Here is a 22361-nt window from a genome sequence, read left to right on the forward strand (position 1 = left end):
ACCAGATCCTTAGAGAGCTGTCCTCCCTCTCTTTGGCCTAAACAAGTCTTTTTACTTCTTCTGTGGGTCCACTGGCTAAGTCAGTCCAGCAAAGTCAGGTTAAGAAACTACTTTTTTTCCTTTATAGCTCAAAACTTCTCACTCACTAAGATTAATTTTATACCCCAAATTATGTGTTATTTACTTATTCATTTTTTAATCTCTCAGATAACTGCAGTGTAACAAGGGTCAGTAATCACTTGTGGGATATTGCTTTTCAGTGGAGACAAAAACTATTTTCATTGCTGCCTAGACACAGCAAATAACAAATTCTGTGGCACTTGACTGTTGCAAAAGAGCACTCAAACCGTCTACAGTCTGAAGGCAACACAACATGGGAGCATCACCCTTGAACAGGAAACATCTCCAGGGCTGGATTATTCCCTGCTTGGACAGAGGCTCTGAGAAGAACGCCCTGGTTACCAGAGGCACCACAAACAGGGCACATCAGCTTGACATGGCTGGCTGGCAGCACAGAGGTGGAAAGGAGGATGTGGTGGAGAGCAAAAACAGGGAGAGAAACATCCAGCCTTTGGTGCTATCCCCTCCTTTGCCCAGGCACAAGAAGTTGCTCTTCTGAAATATTCTTAAGAGCTCTAGGACTAAAAGCTGAGGCAGGGAAATCAACCCTACAGTGCCACTGTGTTGTGAGGGTGCTCCAGAAAAGCCATCGTCCCAGACCAGCACTGATGAGACCGCAGCAGGCCACACAGAGCAGTACTCGAAAAACTAAAGCAGCGTCTTTATTTTACACATAACTGTCAGTATAAAAAGTTTATTACATAAGAGCTGTTTTGTTTACAATATATTATATTGCTTCAAGCTGATGCAGAAAGTTCATACATTATAGTTCTACTTTGTTTACAATATATTACGTTGGTTAAATGGCACCACTGCAGTGTATTTTTAATACACAGTACTTTGCAAAACTGTAAGGCCAAAACCAGACCCATTTAATTGAATTATTTGTTTTTTAAATTAGGCAACTTACTTGTTTTATTTCTTTTTCTTTTTCTTAGGGAAAAGTCTAATAACACAAAAGGAAAAATGTAAAATGCATCTTACTTTTGTTTTAGGCAAATTAAATCTGTAGTCATTGAAATTATCCAGGTTAGCATCTATGAGGTTTTCTGCTTGAATATTGTTACTTAATTTTTGGAAAATATTTGCAGCTGTATAATCAAAAAAAGAAGAAGTTTCGATGTAACTGAAGTATAGTACAAAACACCATCCAAAGCACTGAAAGAAGAAGCCTACATAATCATGCTATAGAATTATTTATAAAACTTAAAAGGAATAGTAAGTATCAGCTCAGTGGTTTATAATGAAGCTAATAAAATTCCAGCCGGTAATCTTAACTGTAATGAACAGCATTTTAACATTCAATCCATGAGAGGTTAATGAAGGCTATGAACTTTGTGTAACACGAACCGTTTCAGATGTTGGAGTTCACCAGATATAATTGGATTCGGGTGGAACTTGCCTCTCCTCGGCCCTTTTTGGAGAAGGCGTGTGCTGCCTGTGCTTGCTGCCTGCTGGCCTCAGGGCACTCAGACTGCTGGCTCCGTACCCTGGAAAATTATCCAGTTCAAGGGAAAAGAAACCACAGAAGCGGGCTGACAATCCACAGCTAATATTTCAAGTGGAAACAGTCTCCCCGATTTGAACAAAGGATTCTGCTATGCCCCTACTCAAGCGCTCGCCCTTCTCCGTGCCCCAGGGCATGGGCGAGGTGCTGACCGATGGAAAGATGCCCTCGCATCACCTGGGAGCCCAGGGGGCTACCAGCACACCCAGGCTGTCTCCCACTCCTGGGTTCACATGTGCACAACCCACACAGGGTGGGCGACAGAGTCATGCTGATCAGTAGGCGACAGGCTCTGAAGAGGGGTATAAGCATCCCCCCCCTGGAGAATCTGCACAAGCTACTGGAGCTTGGCTTTGGTTTATGGCTGAATGCAAAAAGTAAGAACAGCAGGGACAATAAACACCTGGGGAAAAAAACCCAGCAGTCTAAAACAGGCTTAGCAGAGCTGCTTTGTTGTGGAAAATTAAAATGAACAATAAAAATGGAATTCAAAGTATTATGTTGTAATTATTTATAGTTTCATTTACCCATCTCATTAAAGCTCACGGAAATTACTTTGAAAAACTGAGTCCCCCATTCAATTTTTTTAACCACTTCTTTTTAAAAAAACAAGGAGTCATTCATTTGATGGAGTATGAAGTAAGCCTCTCAAATTAACTATAAATCTCCTCTCAATGTCAGGAGATGTTTGTTTTTTGTTGAAGAGTGAATTGCAGTGCATGCATTTGTGTGTGCAATTTAAGCCCTACATGGGCATTTAAACTGGGGGTGAATTTTACCCAAATGGCCTATTCTCTATTTATTTGCTGAATACAAAGAGAGTTTCACAGTTCTAAGCAGGAGTGTACCCAAATTCCAAGTAATGACAGCTGGAAAACCTTTGAGCTAATACTAATGATTATTGACTATCATAATATGGCAGGTATGAGTTTGGGGTTTGTTGTAAAGGTAATTACTTCTTTGGAGATGGTCACCCATAGCATGTATTGGTTTTTCACTTGCTGTCTGTGTTCTTTATAAGAAGAGTATGATAAGAAAAAGTTCATATTAAACTTATGAATTGAACTTCATACTGGTTCATTTCCATGTACCTTTTCTCTAAACATAACTTATATTAATGGTACTTCTCCTCCAAAGAATGGAATGAATAAACACAGGTCTACTAACAGCAGAAAAGTGGACTCCCCAAACCTAATTTGCACAGCAAAATCTATTCTAGTTAGATCATACTAATTTTTAAATTAATCAACTATATGTATTATAATACATTTTATTGTGATATCAATCACATTTAATAAAAATCAACAGCATTTAATAAAAATGAACTCAGTTGATGCTGCAATGTAAAGTTCACATTTCTTGTGGCTAATTGGTAGGCTTTATAACTGCCAAATTTTTCATCTTTTTTAGTACTAACACTAATAGCTCATGGGAGGATGTACAAAATGCATGTTGAAGATCTACTACAGCATGGTTGAACATCAAATATAAAATTAAATCTGAAGTTCTTATTGGATATATCCAATTGTATTTAAAATAATTTTATAGAGCTATTTTAAATGCAGTGAAATGATAATTTGCTTCTATTGATGTCAAATGGACTAATAAGCATGACAGAAATTCATTTTGGGGACTTTAACTTTGCTTTGGAACAATGTATTTTGTAGTCTGTGGAGTATGGGTGGGAAGAAGAGGAGAAAGCTGTAGTCAGTAAGCATAGGTCTCATGTAACTCTTTAGGTTTATCCCAAAGTTTCGAAAGGACATTTCATTTTTTCTAAGTATTAATCAGCTTTAAAACCTGACAGAGTTTTATTTCTAAAAATGCCTCCCCAACATTTTAAAGCTAGCTGACATTAGTGAGGAGTGCTGAAGGACCTCAGGTCTCTTCAGGACCATGGAAGACATGCAAGGCCATCAAGAAATCTGGCTAATACCAAATTCTGGAATTTCTAATACAAAGGTGACTTGGTAAGGTACTTTCAAATGATTCTGAGTCTTTCTTTCTTTTCTCTTTTTTTTTTGAAATGGTTAAAATTATGGAATATTTAAAATCTTCATTTCTCTTGTTTGAATTTGAAAAACTGGAGTGCAGTATCACTAATGATGCTGAACAGGCTCTTGAAGCAGTCATTTCTATAGCACCAGATGTGTGAGACCACTGACATTGACTCCTGGGGTTTGCTTCTCACTTACTTTTATTGCAGTATCTCCCGTGCCAGCCTTCTTTGCACTGGCATTTGTTGGGCTCAGCACAGGTGCCATATAGGCCACAGCCAGGTTCACAGACAGCTGTAAGAAAGCAAGCACACGTGTCTGACCTCTTGACACTTCATCCAGAGACAGCTGTTTATTTGCTTTCCCTGCTGTTGCTCATGATGGGTTGGTCCTGGAACAGCTGGGATCCACACAGTAAATCTGTGCCTTTGCACTGAATGTGTGCAGAGCCCTGAAGCAGTTCACCCCCTTCCCTCTCTTCACCTGCAAGCGGTCACTGGCAGAGAGAAGCAGATCAAACAGCAGAGCTGGGTGTCCACCAGAGTCAGTGGGAGAAGGAGGATAATCCCCAGCATCCCTCTCACAAAGCGCTCCTTTTGTATTTTAATGTTGTAATGCATTACCATTTTATTAAGCAATTCTCTATTACTAAACTGCTATGACTGACCTAACACATTGCTGTTTTATACAACTGAAAACATTTCTGGTTTCATAATTCCCATAAGTCTGGTATAGGCTGTATGTCCAGAAACTAAATTAACTTGAAATACTTTGACACAAACAATTAGTGCTGATGTTATGTAAAATGACAACACAGCCAAGTTGATGGTCTCACAACAAGGACTTGATGGAGCAGCTTGTTACTTACGCTTGGAACACAGGTCTCCCTGGTAGCCTTTGGAACACTTGCATTTATTCCTCCCGGTACATTTGCCTCCATTTCGACAGGGCTGATGGCATTTACCTAGACATTGAAAACATGAAAACAATAGTCTTAATCCCCTGCAGCTACTGGAGTGTCTCAGAAGTCTGCCTCGTACCTGAAAAACTCATCAGACACTCGTGTAAGAGTGTGCACTATCAATCCATCAGGAAAACTCTGCTGTAAGTCTGTGCTTCTAATTTACATGCATTCTTCTGCTTTGAAAATATGACAATAATTTGGTACAACCAAGGCCCGTGTGTCCACGTAGCTTTTGGCCAGATTTGTGCCACTTGGACTCTGTGGGGTTCCCCGTGTGACCAGTCAGTATTGCCTCCTGCTCTCCTCACCCATCACCAGGGAGGCAGCACTGTCCAGACTTCATGTTTGCAAAGAGTGGGATCCACACCCAGTGGGCACAAGCAGAAAATCCGGTCACGTCCCAGAGAGATTTTAAGCAATAAGATGCTCAGGAACTGACACATACGGCCTCTACTTGCAGACAATAAAGAGACTGGCTGGGCCTGTCAGCTTGTAACAAGAGGCTGTGGAGCACCACAATGCCGTCTGTGGATGGTGCAATGAGGGCTGTTCCATGCCACAGCTCAGAAACTAAAGGCACATTAAAAAAGCATGCCCTTCTTTCCTGTTTGCAAAGAACAGAGCATTTTTGGTAACAGTAATTAGAACTGTCAGACATTTTTCCAAGCTTTTGGTCTGGAAATTACTTTCCCTCACATTTACACCTTGCCAAAGGAAGAGGCTGGGTCTGACAGCACTGTTGTAGGAAGGTTTTTTTGACCTTGAATCGCCTGGGATGGAGGAGGTCCACAGTCATGGAGGAGATCCACACTCAAGTTCCTGCTGTGTCTGACACACACCAAGGGCCTTCCTCAAAGTTAATGTCAAGTCTCCCATCACGAGCCTGCCAATCCCTTGTTAGAACTGGTCTGCATTACTGAGCTAGTCAGGTCTTCACTCATCTCTGGAAAGGCGAGAAGAGCACCCACAAGCTAGGTCACCTTCAGGCCAAGGGAGGCTTGCTGGCACATCCCTGGGTACTCAGGCCACCAGTAACTACAGCCTCAGTCCTTTGCAGCTTTTCTCACTGTTGCCCAAAAGCTTTTTTTCATCTTTTCTAAGCCTACAACACTTTCTAGAATCTTCAGAAAGAACGAAAAAAGGCCCTTCCTAGATTTGGCATTAATATTTACCTGAATCTGTGAGCAAACAAAAACTAGAACCTGGGGCAGCACACAACTTCCTTTTCTTTCCTTTTTTGTTAAAGAAAGGATGTTAATTGAGACCTGCACATGATAATTTAAGCATCAATGCTGGCCTGCTATGCTGAAAACATCAGCAAATACACTCATCTCCTGATCACAGACCAATCCCTTGGGAGCTCTACACCCCAGGTAGTGCCTGCTCAGCTCTCAACCCAGGCAGACTTCTGTATCATCAATATAAAAGAAACATTTGCTCCTAATCTGCATAGTTATTTTAATAGCCCTGAAACAAACTTAATACCATGCTGATAGAACAAAACGTGTAAAGGAGAGCTCCTGCAAAAGCACAATTTCCCTGCAGGAACATCTGGAGAGGGAACCTTTAGGTGTTTTAACTTGTAGGCATTTGGATCCCAAGTAATTAATGAGCAAAAGGAGCAATGCTAAGGAAGTCAACGAATTTTCCTAGTTCTTGAAGTAAATCTGGAGAACATGAATCCAATGATGTGATAGTGACTTCCACAGAGTTGCATTAGGTAGCCATTTGGCTCAGCACAGTTTATTAATTTATACTAAGATATTTTCATAGACTGAAGGAAAAAGTAATTACTCTCTCTGTTATTGACTGAGAAACAGAAAAAGCAACAAAACAGTTGGTGACAAATGGAGGAGGAATCCAAACCAAAATAAAACTCTCTGGACTCAAACTGAAACACTAATTAGGGACAACACATAACTATAGCTAGAAAAAAGTCTGGAAGACTGTGAATGCTTGTTAGTATTGTAGGCTGGGCCCAGTACATTTCCCAGGAGTCTTACAGAGTGATTCAGCCACTAGACAAGCACTCAAAATCTTTAAGCAATATTAAAAAAAATCCCAAACAAACAACTTTTCAGTTTTCAGAAGATGGCTTTCTGCCTGTTGAAAGGTTTTCTCCCCTTGTTTTTTCAAGACCCCCGTGACTGAATGTAGCTGGCTCTGGATCTAACAAAAGAGATTGAGTTGTGTCTCTCCTCCAGTGTTTCTAAGCCTCATCTAGCATCTCTTGAAGTATTCCACTGTTGTGCTGGCACTGGTGCAGTGCACAGAGGTGGTACAGCAGCCATCAATCACGGCCTAACAACTGCCATCTCAGCTTTCCAAAAGCCAAGGGAAGTGCCTAGCTTTCCTTCCTCTCATAGACATGATGCTAGTTTAGCTCTTAGCACACTCTGATACTGAAAATGTGTTTCTTTCTTTTGTACAGGTATTAGTTTGCTGCCTTATTTTTATGAATTTAATTGGAGTTTCACAGGTAACCCTTTGCAAGAAGTTTAAGTAAGTTGCGCCTATCCCAAGCAGCAGTAGACAACAATGAGCTTGAGCCCCTTGGACAGATCAATGGCCTCTACTGATGCATATTAAGAAAGCAGCTCTTACATATCCCAGGCCAAATGTTGCTCTCCATGCTTACATGAGAGTGCTGGGGAACGTTGGTGAGATTATTTACATCAGGAGAAGCTCCTTGTACAACTTTAAGCTCAGAAAGAACCATCTGAGTGCATGTTCTCAAAACTGAAGTGTTCATGCTCTATTCAAGTGTGGGGAACTACAGAATTAATCCAATTTAACAGAGCTGTGAGAAAACCCTTCTTTTGGTGAGATCAAATACTTGACAGCTGACCTCCCAGGTCTGTTCCAGACTAGACATATCACCATCCCCAGCTTTACACAGCACACTTAGATCAACCATGAGCTAAAATGTTTTGAATAGCTTTGATGCTAAACTTCTGAAAAGAGCAAGTCTTTTGATGTTTGTGACATGGATTTTCAAGTTGCCACATGAATGCAACTTAATACATTACATGAAAGCTCTCAGCTCCTACAGCTCAGTCCCCCTTTTGCTCTAAACCCTTTCATTTTCAACTTATAGTAGCCATTTCAGAGGTGTGGGCTCAGACTTCACCTGCCGTGCCCAAGTCCTGATTGCCATAACATTTGCAAATAGCTGCTCCACGTCGCCTTTGCACAGCAGCACATCTCCCTGCCACAGAGTATCTATCACTTGGGTATTTAGGGCCTGAGGGTTGTTACCAAGCCAGGAAATAGTAAAAACAAAACAAGGTAGAGGATGTGGTGGTCTAGCAATGATTCAAACTTCAGTTTGAATTCAGTAAGAAACTCATTTGAAGGCATGTGACATCTGACTGTCTGAGAGCCCAAACCTGCCATATGAGACCCTTGCTATGAGCCCAGCAGAGGTAGGTTGGACATCATCATTCAGACACTGACACTAGAAGTTGATGTAAGTGAAAGCAAGCAAATGGAGACGCTACTCACTAATTTCACATTGGTCTCCTTCATAGCCCGAAGGACAAATGCATTTTCCCAGATAGAAACACGTTCCTCCATTGAAACAGGTTGTTGTACAGTTTGCTGAAACAAATAGAACAGGAATGAATTAAACCACTAATATGAATTTGGTCTGACTTGGCCTTAATGTTTTTTGCTACTCAACATAAATAAACGTTGAGTGGGTTTTTAAAAGTTGCATTAACATCTTCATTAGGTTTACGAAGGAAGACTGAAATGTGTTTTTTCCTACATAATGCTTTACACAGGCACACACATAAGTCAATATAGAAAGAGAAAAATGAAAATACAGCAACGAGATCCCCAAGGACAGACTGTTACATCTTTGTCAATTCTCACATGTAAAGCTTGTTGAAGGATCGAGGCACTATTATTATTGAAACAGCTAGTGTCTGATAGAAGGATAACAACCTAGGACTGGAAGTTACTTCTACAAGAGGACACTTCACTGGAGTTCTTCAGTGATGCCTTGACTAGAAAGAAACCTTTTTAAGTTTTCACTCTGTGATGACATAGATGCAAATGCCATGTCTCTCACCTGCCATATGACTCACACTGTGTTAGATGTGACCTTTCACCAAACAGCTGGGATTCACGTTAACCCTTCAAGACATTGAGAGCATTTCATTACAGTGCACTTTTGAAACATTTTTAAATGCGGTAAAAGTCTCATCAAGGACCAGATACAAGTCAGAAGGACATTGATCACAACAGTTTGTGCAAGCATACCTAAAGGTCTAGGAAAGTTCCCATTGTTTTACTGGGAAGCCCGCTAGGACTTTTTTGCATTTAGTTTTTACTTTACATAGTTCTGCAACAATAAATGCAACGTGGCGTTCTGTTGCCTGCTCTTCCATGAGCAGGTTAGCTTTAGTTCTGTAGAAAATCACTTGTTGTTTTCTACATGGTAACTTGGACTGTTCCACATCACTGTTCTGAATGACCAGTTGTTCCTTTTTATCCTTCCCAAGCCACCATGCAGCAACAAAAAGTAAAGAGTCTACTTATTTTTTCATGTGTCCAGATGCAGCAAATTAAGATACTAAATAATTAGTATCTTATAATCTTATAATTAGTATTAGTAAATAATTAGTCAGGTTTTTTTTTCCCCAGGCCAGAAATAAAAGTGAATTGTGTGGGAGGTCCCACAGCTTTCACTGGATGAGCTAAAATGATTACCTGAACTATCCTTCACAGAGCTGGCGTATACAGATGCCTGCACATCTGCTGTGAAAGCACTGCAGATCCCTACATTCTGCCACCAGCTGCCAGGTTGTCCTACAGCATCTACTTGAAGAATCACAAAACTTTTAGAACATACTTACTTCACCCTGTGCCTGACTTTCCAAAATCTACTCCTCGAGGAAAGCTAACAGAGGTGAATAAAGAGAGGCCCTGGGATGTGGAGCCTGGGGGCTTTACCTTTGTCGCAGTTGATGCCATAGAATCCTGGGGGACAGATGCAGAGGCCGGGTGTGATGCAGAGCCCACCGTTCATGCAGCGAGGAGCACACAGTGCTGAGGAGCAGGAAGAACAGAAAAAAACATCACTGGTGTGATCACAACTGGCTACTTATATAGCACACTGACTCCTTAAGCTACTTTTCCACCTGCTGAATGTAATAAGTCACCTTTGAAAAGTGTCTATGTTAGTGTGATAAACCAATTACATCTCTGGTTTGTATCTGGCCATTTGTGTATAATGTTGCTAAAAAAGTGAAGACTAAATTAAGTTCAAATCTGGTTCCATATGTAAGCAGAAATACATTTTAATTCCAAACAAGGGACAGCCAAGTGCCCGCATACTCTGGATATATGAGGTCCCCCCAGACCAGTCCTTTCTGTGGACTGGGCTCTGGTGCTGCAGCTGGTGCCTCAGCCCTGCAGACAGGACAGTCTTTTTAAGGGCTGTGTTCAGAGGTGTCAGTAATTCAGCAGGGTTCCCAGGCAGGTTTTATCATGAACCCTCCTTTCTCCCTGTGCACCCCTGAGCTAAGCACAGCTACCAACTTTAGGCTAGGGAAGCCTGCCATGTGGCCTGGTTTGGGGGTCAAACTGTCCTGCATGCTCCCCATGAACCTTCTCCAGAGTCCCTGTGCTCTCCCAAGACTTCTCTGCAGTTCTGGACAACCCACAAGGCTCTTCCAGGGAGGCCTGTCTGGAGGCAATGCTTCATTTCATGGTTGCCCAAAATAACTACATGCAGCAAGGCTGGTGAGTTCAACAGTACCCTGGCATGGGGCCAAGTAGTGGCACAGGATAATCCATCTTGTGAAACTGTTGGTGTCGCTCCTGGCACAGCTTTGCCCCCAGCTGACCGGCAAACCTTCCTGGGCAAGGACATGGGGCAAGCAGTGGCCGTGGCCTCCTCCCAGCAGGGAATTTGGAGGGTTGTTTTTTGTTTTGTTTTTTCTGAGCTTAAGAGAGTTCATTAAACATATGGATGTAAGCTGTGCCGTGCCAGTTGTCCTCCAGGGTAGAGAACAGTCCCTGACGCTTTGTGCTTAATGTTTTTGGATGAAGCCAAAACATTTGGGAGTGAAGGATGGCATTGGAATAGGATGCTCATGGAGATGGTTTGCTCCATCTTGTGTCACCCTGGGGAAGGTCTACCACTGGGGAGGGAGAAAGGAAGAGATAGGAAGAAGAGCTAGTTCCCTGCCAAGTCACACCAATTTCCTGGTTCTTCACTCCTGGAAATGTCATTTGGGGCTATCAGTCACTAACAGAAAGGAAAAGGAGACTCTTTTATCTTCCCATCTTTGTTGTCAGCCTGCCTGCACATTAGATCTTATCTCCACATTAGATCTTATCTGCAAACAAACAAATGCAAACCAACTAAAGTCCTGTCCTTTGTTTCCCAGCAAGTTCTCATTAGCAGAAGAATTTTATTTAATCTTTTGCCAGATGGATTCCCTGTGATTAAGGATCACTTAACTATTATGCCAGTTCTTGTTAAAAGCAATCTCTTAGAGAAAAAAAAACCTTTTCTTCTTTTAAGCAGTTAATGTTTCCATTAGGCCAAGGACAATAGCAGTAATTCTCTTACAAGTGTGGACTCAAAATATATGACATCTTCAGAATAGGCCATTCTTATTTTTAGGAAAGGCTACAGTGCAGCAGCTACAAGGTTTGTTGAGATTATGGTAAAGAAGACAGTGGAGAAGATATTTTTAAAATTACCTTTCTCACAGTGAGGCCCGTAAAATCCATCTGGACATTCACAGACACGTCTTTCATTGCAAACCCCTCCATTTCTGCATCCTCCTGGACACTCCGCTTCATAAAATATAATTACAATCTTAACTGAATATTATATACTTCAGCTGTCAGCCAACTCTTGTTAGGATCAATATATACCTTTGACACAACTCTAAAAATATTTTCTGACAGACAGGCAAATACTGACATAAATGCAAGTTCAACCAAGACCTCCTCAAAAGACATTGATTTCTTTTTTATTAGTCTATAAATAGAGGTTCCATCATGTGTCCAATCAAATGCATGATGTTCTTGTTGACAGCCTGTGCATTTCTATCGCTCTGCTCCTCTGTAAGTACATGAACAATGTGGGTGCTCTGCTCAGTCCAGCACTTTCTTCTCTGTGCAGAAATGAGCAGGTAGCTCAGTGCAGGACTGACATCGCTGGTTAGACCTGCCCTTGGTATGCAGGACCAGTTTTCATTTCTTAAAGAGACTGCATTTTAGAATCATACAATCCTTTAGGTTGGAAGAGATCTTTAAGATCATCAGGTCCAACCAATAAGCCAACACTACTAAGTCCTCTGCAAAAACAGAAACAGAATCAGAATCTGTCAGGGTTGGAAGGGACCACAAGGATCACCCAGTTCCAACCCCTCTGCCATGAGCAGGGACACCTCCCACTAGATCAGGCTGTCTAGAGCCTCGTCCAGCCTGGCCTTAAAGACCTCCAGGGATGGGGCCTCACCCACCTCCCTGGGCAACCCATCCCAGGGTCTCATCACTCTTGTGGTGAAGAACTTTTCCTCACTTGCATTGCATTAATTACCACATCTGTTACAACTGAGGTGACAAAGTGATGAAATCTGTATCCAAATGAAAGACCTGGCTTCAAGGATAAATGAAAGGCCAAAAAAGGAAGATGAAAGCATTCCTAAATGGCCCTCTATCATCACCCAACATTTATTTGTATACACCATTGATCAAACACTGGTAAAAGGAACACTGGATGAATTATGAATGAGAAATACCTCTGGGTACCACCACCATCCTCAAAATATGAGAGTCCAAGAGGCAAACTAAATTGAACTCTATAGAATCCCATGAAAACATGACTTCTGGGTAGAAAAAAAATTATTCAAAAGTACTTCCCCAGATCTCTCACAGAGAAGGCAGCAGGCGGGAGAGGCTGCCTACTCCAATTAGAAAAACTTAATATCACTAGTGATCACTGGTACCAGGACTATAGGTCAGCTTCAGCAGAGTAGCTGTGACCTTCTCATCTTGCTGCTCTCCTGTGTGACAAGGTTCAAAAACTCTGAGGAAGACTGATATGTGTAACCCAGACTTGAAGGCCATCTATTAGGCAGCAATTGGCTGTAATGTTGACATCATGTCTTTGGGGTTTTTTTCCCTTTAATGTAACAGTGCTGTAAACATACATGACTTGACAATAGTTGCCAACAGCATCCTTACCTCTTTTCCACTCCTTCATCAGGAAGTGCCAGCACCTACCATCCCTAGTCTGTAAAGACGTACCATGGATTCACACTGATTCCCAACTGAGTAATACCTGAATTCAAACTGAAGCAATTATGGCCCTTAAGGTGCACTTGTTTCAGGTGACAAGGACTAGTAGGACATCTATAAATGTGAAGGCTCAGATTGCCTGAGGCATTTTGGCAGCTCACAGAGATTCTTTAAATTGTAACTCATATTATTACAGAGGAAAACATAATCCTGGACTTAAAAAACTTGAATGAATCTCCCTTCTAATATATGAGTCAGGTGACATATCCTTAGACCCATACACAAACTTTTGCTATTGCAGGTTTATTTAACAGCTAATAGAGCCACAGGAGAGGATGGCTGCTAAAACTATGTGCTGCATTCTGCTACACTCACGTAATAGCTCTCAGTTCAGTGGGATGTGAAGGGTAACTCCAAGACTAAGGAAAAAGAAAGAAAAGATGATGTACTGGTCAGGTGATTGGATATTGTGTACAACTATCAAACAAAAAGGAGAGAGAGAGAGAGGGGAGGAAAAGTGCAGTTTTAAAATGCTCTCCTCTCCAAGGCTGTAGATACGTGAAACGAAAAGTGCCACTTTAGAAGTAAGGCTGTCTGCAGCAGTAGTAATAGTGGTAAAGGCTTTTTGGTCTTACTGTATTCCAGCACTGAACCCTAGGACTCTTTCTGGAAATGCTTCTCTCTTTGTACCTGAATGCAGAGTTGCTATTCATTATAGCAAATGCATGTTTAAATACATACTATTTAAAACAGAAAAGTAGGAACACATATTTTTTGTGTGGCCACCCCTTAGCCACAATAAATCCTTTCCTCTCCCACAAAATTGCTCCCTCATTCCTCTCACTTCCTCTTGTAAGGGCCCTTCTGGATGGCCAAGAATGACTGGAAGCAGTGACTGGGGCTCTAGAAGGAGGAATCAGAGCTCCCCGCCACCAAGGACATCTGTCAGAGGAAGAAAACTCTAACAACCACCAGTAAGGACATCCTCATCCTTCTCAGCATCTGTCCCAAAACACTGTGGTGTCCACCTTGCCAGGCAGAGGGCAGAAACAGGAGTTATCCCAGTAGGTGCAGAATGAGGTGAGAAAACTCCTCCTCTACCCAGCTCTAGAGTTTGGGAAGTCATCCTTTTGTCTCTCAGTTAGCTCTGGGAACACGTGACCAGACCAATAATCACCCCCAGCTTTCCTGAGGGGCCATATGATGCAATAACGTTAAATAGTTAAATATTACATCTCATATTGAAATTATAACAACAACTAATAGCACAGAAATTATAACCTGGATGAATGCTACTACTAAACTGAATTTGGAGACCTCTCTAAGCCACATTTTTCTGCAACATAGAACTGTAAATCTGCTCCCCCTGTTAAATTACCCCAAAACCATTTCCAAAGTTTTTTAAGTCCATTATCTTTGAACTGAAAATAAAAAGCTAGTAAATGTTTTGTATTTTATTCACATCAGACACACAGCTTTGCACAAGAGATCTGATTGACTTTGCTTCCATTCCCCACTTTCCTTCCTGTTTCTCTGCTCACTTCTTCTCCCCCTCCTCCACTTTCTGTGGGCTAATTGGCAGCAGAAAGGCTTCAAAGGACATAAGCAGCTTTGCTATTTAGGTGTAGTAAGGTTTCAAAGAACAAACAGCTCCCTGCTGCTCATTCTTTGAAGCCACACTATAGTCAATTAACTCTGAGAAAAGAGCACAGAGAAGAAAGTGTGGGATGGGGAACGACAATTTAATAGGAGAAGAATAAAAAACTCACTCTTTATACATCAGCACTGTCATGGGTCAGTTTGATACAATTGCACATGACATGGGATAACTGCATTATCTTAGATACTGATTTTTCAATTTCCACAGCCTCAGTTTAAAGTGATTGTTACAGTTGTTTGTGGTGCACCAAATTAGTCCAGAAAGTCTTATTACATAGTGCTTATGGTTCATAGATAGGTTGATTGAACAGGTTCCCTCCTTTCCAAGTAAACACTGCAATAACTTCATTGTGCCCTTCTTCTACTAGTGCATCCTTTGTGTGTTTACTGCTTGATTGCAAGTATTGAGGACCATCTTCCACCATCTTAGACGTATTCAAAACCAAGGGGTTGCCATCTGAGCTCCAGAGAAGGTACAGCCAGGTTTTGCAAAAATTTTCTGTTGTAGGATTTTTGCATTCAGTTTGGATGTGCAAGTTGAGATTTAGGGAACTGTTCAACTAAGGCACCAAACAGTATTAACTGAAGTCTGTGTCCCCACTACAGATCCTAGAAGTTTAGTTCTGCAAATTATGTGGCAATTCTGAGGGTGTTAGCCTCGGCTTGTTTTCACAGGACTAGTTCTCCTCCAAGCACCTCAAGCAATTTGCTAACAGGTCCTTCCCATATGATACATGTATCAACATCCTTGACATGATGAGCAGTAAACAGGAAGAGAAAGGGCTCCAACCCAGTCTGCTAAGAGAGATGGAGCTGACCGTAAGAAAAGGGTTAGTAAACATGTAGTAAATGAATAGCAAACCCACAGATAGAGCCAGAACTATCTGGCATTCACCAGCGTTGCTACACAGTGCATGACCACTTTATTTCCACCTCTGCCAGACCTTATCCTGAACAAAACCTAAGAAAGTCAGGTGACCTGGCCTGACAGTATTCCAGCACATTCTCTTTAATGTTACCTTGCTGACAGGTTTTAAAGAAGATGGCGTTCTGAGGGGTCTGGAGAATAATACTGCCTTCTGAATTCATGATGATCACATTCACTTCAAATGCAGCAACCCCATCTTGTTTTCCAATGCAAGGAAATCCAACCTGAACAACTTAAAGGAGAATAATAACAATGATATTTGTATTTATATGCATATATATATATATATATATACACATATAAAAGCATACCCTAAAATACTAAAAAATATAGGTAATATTTATAATCCAGCTTTACAGTAATGCCACTGATGAAAACCTCTAACACAGAGATTCACAGCCCACCTCATTCATAGGTAGCTCCAGGACTAGAAGAACAGCAGCACAGGCGACAAGCTTGTGCTCACTTACCAATATAAACTCAACATGCTACAGCACAAACACCAGTCTTAAAACAAACATACTTTTGCTGGCAGATGAGGGAATTACTCATGTGGAGGAATCTAAGGATACACCAAAACAAGCTGGAAGCCTACATTTAATTTTCTAAGCTGTTGATCACTTTTGAGTCTGTTGTTTTCTGCAAAACCATCTTACACATTTTGGAAAAAAAAAAAGAAAAAGTTACTTTAGGTGTGTCCCACTGTTTTGGGTATTGTGATTAATACTTAAAGAAGACACTGACTTAATCAGAACTTACTCATAAAGTGCAGGCAAGACGGTACACTTAAATAAATAAATAAATAAATTATAAAACAAACAAACAAACAAATAAATAGATTATAAATAATAAATAAGAATATGGGTGCAAATACTTGAAAAGAAGATACTGACACATCACTCTGACAGAACTTGTGAAGTGTAGCAATATTTGGAGATTGTCTTTCCAAGAAAAGTATTCAAACACTTTTCAACTACAAAGCATTTAAGTAAATAATTAAGGCCAGTAAATCTGAAGTATCTTAATGAAGAAGCAAGCCTGATAACTCCGAGCTATGGAGTACTCCACTCTGATTGTGACAAGCGATCTTAAATAATCTTCAGATGAAACATTTTTTATCTCTTTTCTTCAAAATTGGTTCTTCCTAGCTGCTTTATAAATAACATAGAAATTGTTTATTCACATAGAAATTGTTTATTCATTTCTTCTGAAGCTGAGATTTCACAGTCAAATATTGAGCTAAGAGCCCTACATTTGGTTTGTTTTAAATCGTTTGTTATAAAAAATTTTGCAAGTTGTAATTTGGCCATTTTTATTATTTATTGCCTTTATATAATACAGAATAATTTACTGCTGAAACACATTCTGCTTCTGGTGAGTCCTACAGACTGAAAAGTCTGTTGCAGTTTTTATTATAAAGCAACTTTATTGCTGAAGCACTTTTACACTAATCATTTGAAAGACAGTTACAAAAAGAATATAACCATGTGTCAAGCAGAAAGCACAGTGGATTAAATAGAGTTTAAATGCAGCAATCATAAACTGAAGTAACCTTCTTACAGGGCAAGTGCAGGAAATCTGTGCTTATGTTGGGATATGTGTGACTTAGGTGAGCAAATTGCAATGTGGAGGAAGATTTGGCTGAAGTTTAATGGTGGCACTAGGGTCATCTCTAGACTTCATTGAACTGACAGCAAACTCCTGAACTCCCCTGAGATATGGCTATGGGTTTAAATGCTTAGGGCAAAACCCTTCTCTTCAGGCTAAAGTCTAAGGAAACAGGTCAGAAAACCCTTATTCCAGTACTCCCCATCTGGGAAATATCTGTATTTTTGGATTTTCCTTATGTCCAAACTCCTAGGCACACAAAAACACAGTAAAGGACCCTCCTGTGAGCAGCAAGCACCTGGATCCTGGCTGAGCTCTGTGGTGGTTTGGAGCTCAAATGAAGTCCCTAAACCTTGCCTGAATCTTGGCCTTTTTATGCCTGTTTGAGTAACGCTAAGCATGCACCAACAGCACCACGGTCAAAACAGAGCACAGAGCCCTTTCATCCAGAACCACAGCCACGAGCCCCCATGGGCCACCATGGGCTGTGGCAGGGCAAAGCTCAGGTCCAGTCCCTGCCCCCCAAATGCAGGATGCAGTTTACATTTGTCCATCGTTGGCTAAAAATAAGGAAAAGGACTCACAGCTCAGGACTTCTCTCTGCTAGCCATCATCCCACCACCAGGCCACAGAATTGCCTCTCCTGCACATGCATATTTCTGCATCCTCTGGAGCACTTGCACCCAGGGCTGCAGAGCAGATGGCTCCAGCAGGAGCTGAGGGAAAGGAAAACTAATTTGAAACGGAAGATAAGGAAACGTAGTGATTTATATCTAGTTTAATCTTAGCTGATGATTAGAATGCTCTCTTGGGATGGGGAGGATGCATGTTTAATCCCTTTTATCTGGGAGCTCATGCCTTTTCCTTCTCTTCAGGAAACCAAGGTTCCCGAAAGTGTTTCCAGTAAAGGCAGGTTGAGAGTAACTCCTGTGTATCTCCACAGCTTTTCACGTTTGCAGGCAATTGCTTTCCACACTTAGCATGCAAAAGCCACCACCAAAAGCCACCTACAGTCTCGGTGTGGGATTGCTTAAGGGCCATCTCTGAACTACCAACCCCAGCAGAAGGCGGCATGCACGATCTGCAGAAGAGTGGGAGTCTATGCACAGCCCTGCATGGGCTGTTCCTCTCTGCCAGCCCACTGCCCATCTCTACCAGCATGGCAGAGTGAGCAGAGATGCTGCTGTCCCCAGAGAAGGCACCAACTTCTCCCACAGAGTCTGGAGAGAGTTTCAGAACCTTTGGTTGCTCAGCACGTATATTTTAATGTGTCAACACCAGCAGTGGGCAGGGAGAGGAGTTGTCCTGAGCTGTGTGAAATGCATGAAGCAGCACTGTGCCAGCAGCCCAGGCTGCTTGCACTGGTGGCACCAGCAGCACACTGCACTGGCTGGGGTGGACAGGGACAGGAGCGGCATGCTTAGGTCACTGAGGGGGCCAGCTCTTCTCAGTCACAGGCCACTATATTTCCTCTGGGCACACACCAATAGCTGGTTTTACTTTCCTCAGTGTGGTGATCAAGACCTTAACCGCTGCCACTACTAACACCTGAAATTTTTTGAACTTGCTGAGCTCAGTTTGAACCCCTGGAGCCTGTTCTCATTGGACGGGTACCTACACTCCTCAAACTTCTTCTTTTGGACAAGGTGAGTAGTCTTAGCTCTTTAAGCTTTCACTGAAAGGCATCTTCTCCAGCCTTCTTAACTTCTTACCATGTATCTAGGTATAACAAAACCCATTTTGTTAGCAATGGATCAGGTAGAAATCCTGGGATTTGAGCATGGGATTTTCAGATGAGGCTAAGAAACTTAAATGGTTTAAATCTAATTTAAATTTGAGGAGAATTTGATACCTCATCTAATAAAGGATATACTGGATTAGAGAAAGCTGAGAGAAGGACAACAAGACTGCATCCAGTGAGGAGCACTCGAGTAGGCTGCAAGTCTTTAGCCTGGCAAAGAGAAAAATTAGGGGAGACATAGTAGATATCTACAAAATCATGACTCATGGATAGGATCAACAGTACAGATTGACTGTTGTCTCTACCAATACAAGGACTAGTGCCCATGAGATGAAGCTGTTACAGCCAGACTCAGGACAACAGGAGGGGGATGTTCATGCAATGGGAGGCAGTGAATTCCATGCCAAAGAGACTCGTGATATCAGAAGATAATATGGGCTCACGGAGAGCCTGGACAAGTACTGGAAAGAAAGATCTGTAACCCATGTGGGGTTACAAAAAAGACAAATCACTTAAGACTCAGGAAATCCTCCAAGCTGGAGCTAGTAAGAGCTGAGAGGGTAAAGAGAAGTATTGTATATGCTTGCCCTCCTTTTGCTCTCTTCCTGGTCATCATATGGCCACCATTGGCCGTAAGACAAAATACAGGCTAGGCAGGCCCTAAAGCACTGAAGCCATCCTTATGCTTTATTGGTGATAGGCAAATATCCTCAAAGACTTCCTCTGAGTAAGACATCCAAATGTTAATCATCAGTCCAGCTTCCCACTCTCATGTTTAATACAATTGTCTTTCCTCTTTTATTCCTCCTTAATTGTCTTTAGTGCAATCTTTCAGGCTAAAATGCTTTTCCAAGAAAGAGCTTGCTACCATTGTTTTGTTATTAAACACAAGTTTGTGACTGAATTTCCTCTGACATGCATGTGTGTAGGAAAATGATTTGCTAGTGCAATAGAATCAGGCAGACTAGACTAGATTTGTCAGAACTCTTTTGCAAACATATAAATTATAGAAAAACTACAAGGTAGCAAACATTCACTACTTTCATAGCCTGTATTTATTTAAGGCTACCTGGTTAATTTTGGCCAGCTAGCAAGCACTGTAAAAAAACCCCACCACCATATTAATGAGTCACTGTTAAACAGTGTACAAACTTCAAATACTGTACATGTACTGATTATCAATAGCTGATAAACACCAGACTCACTATAGTGCTAAACAGGACTTTAATACAGCTTATATATACTAAGTGCAGTGGTGTAGTGCACATGGTCCACCTAAGGAAACATCCTGGACATATCCATATTAGTCCTGGAACTGAGGTACCAGTGCTGCTAACAGGGTAAGTCCTTTTTGGCTTTAGTAAGACCACCCATCATGATAGTTAACAGACCTTCTGGAACTGTGAATCTCATCTCCAGCTTCCCTGCACTGGTAGATTATGTTTTCTTAAATACAGTCAGAGAGGGGTCATTTTGGTCTGGTCTTTCTAAGAGATGCTTACAAATTAAAGGTGAACCTAGCTTATATTAGAGGCTGCTGAGTGCAGAGCTTCCCACATATCTCACCTGCTTTATGTGGAGATGGAAATAATGCTTAACAAGAACTCTGCCTTTGTGACTGTTTAGTTACTTTTAAATGTCTTTACTTGCCATTTTATCTGGCTTGCACCCAGTGAAATTGCAGCAGTTATGGTACAAACAATACAGCACTCTTCACACAAATCCATTTTCAATACCACTCATTCAATCCACATTGAGTGGAGAGACTAATCATTAATGCAGCCACAGCAAAAAGCTGTGCTTCAATTATACTACAAGCTGAAAATGAAGGATTTCAAACACAAAATTTCAGAATTTATACACTGAGAAAAAGAAGAGAAAGAAAAGTTTGTCAGAGATGTAAACTTGTGTATCACTGCTCCACTTGCAGCCCCATCCTCCTGTTCCATTTCTTGTTGCTTTCTGACTTTATCCCACACAGTCTTAGGCTGGCTAAGGCTGATCATGAAGCCAGGATCACTAAGACTACTGTCACCCAGATGTACATTTCTGCCTTTCTGCCAGAGACTACCACATGTTAGCCCTGGAACAGACCACATAAACTGTTATTCATCCACTTCAGAACAAAGTGGATTCGATAAACTCTCATGGAAAGCTTTTTTACTCCACTTGGCTCACTGTGCACCATGGTGCTTCTGGAGTGCTCACATTGGCTTGGGCTCAGCATCTGCTGCAGAGCTATAAGCTCCAGTGAGGGACTAAGAACGTACAGCTAAAGGAAAAGTGATAAATTATAATAACCTAAACTAGAACTTTTGTCTTTGAGCTCTGTGCCTGATGACAACAGCTGGCTCCAGCTGAAAGTAAAACATCCACAAACTGCAACCTCTGAGAAACAAAATAATTTGATAACTATTCCTCATAACGATCAAAGATTTTGTTTTCCAAAAGCTGCACAACTTAAGTAATAACATTTATGCACATGAATTTTAAGCAACAATTTTGGACAAATTTCTGCTGATTTATCTACGCATAAAAGCTTCATGTGACTTGGCTCAGGCAAAATATGCTGCTGTAATCAGGCAAGGCACTCACAGACTGTTCAGTGTCAGGCCCTGTGGCAAGAATTTCTTCAGCAATAAACTTCATAACTGCAATTCATAATAAGATATTTAGATTTTACTGGCTGTGGAATATTTTTTACAGGAACACAGTTTATAATATCAACAGCACAAACCTGATGCTTTATGAGGAACAGTTCCAAGCAGAGGAATATTTATAGTTGGATCAGCCATTATGCCTTTATCCAAAGAGCGTAAAGACAAGAACTCATAGAAGTACTCAGCCTATGATAAAATAAATGAAAAAACAAAATGTATTTTAATTGCATTCACAGGAGCAAGCTATTTAGCATATAACTTACAGCAGAAAAATGCTACACTTTTCATTATGCCATTCACTGGATTTATTCCTATTATTTTCCTGAGTGCTTCTTCACCTAAGCATAGTTTTCAGATAATTTCCTCTTATTTCAGAGATTGTTAGTGACCATACAGTAATCAGGACGCAGCTTAACGGTGAAGAAAATGGCATTTGTACAGTGAACAAATTTTACACAGAGAAGGCATTTTTTACAACCCACACTTTTTATCTGGCAGACCACAAAAAAAATGTATAAAGAGTAAACCAATTCTTAGTGCTGATTTTTGGGCAGAATCCTCCTGGAAAAGCCTGGAGGACCTGCCTGCCCCACAAGTGCATCTTTAAGGACATAATCACCTGTATGATACCAGCTGTGGTGTGAGAATCTCTGAGCTTGCTCTTGGTTGACCTGCACAGCATGGTACATTGCCTTGGGGAAGCAGTGCTGGGCAATGAATAGCCGTGTTCTGTTGCCTTGTTCAACCTCAGTTCATTAAGTTGTTCTAAGGAGGGAGCTGAGAGCTTTCCTACAGAGTTGGCTTTATGTCACTCATTATTAACTGCAACATAAATAATTTGTTTTGGTGATCTTCAAAAGGTGTTGGCATTATTTAAAAGCTACTTTCCACTACCTTCATGCTACTCCA

The 22361-nt window shown here is 41.2% G+C and overlaps 1 protein-coding gene across 1 annotated transcript; it reads right to left on the minus strand.

The window, feature by feature from the left end:
* Positions 1-760: 760 nt before the first annotated feature.
* Positions 761-21633, minus strand: WIF1 (WNT inhibitory factor 1). Its single transcript, XM_008936901.1, has 8 exons — positions 21530-21633; positions 15535-15675; positions 11309-11404; positions 9548-9643; positions 8093-8188; positions 4493-4588; positions 3823-3918; positions 761-1610 (listed from the first exon to the last, which is right to left on the minus strand). Exons 1-8 carry the CDS (start codon positions 21585-21587, stop codon positions 1489-1491), a joined length of 801 nt encoding a protein of 266 aa, XP_008935149.1. The 5' UTR covers positions 21588-21633; the 3' UTR covers positions 761-1488.
* Positions 21634-22361: the final 728 nt, after the last annotated feature.

The sequence above is a fragment of the Merops nubicus genome, unplaced genomic scaffold (assembly GCF_000691845.1).
Source record: "Merops nubicus isolate BGI_N331 unplaced genomic scaffold, ASM69184v1 scaffold2763, whole genome shotgun sequence".
Classification (NCBI taxonomy): domain Eukaryota; kingdom Metazoa; phylum Chordata; class Aves; order Coraciiformes; family Meropidae; genus Merops; species Merops nubicus.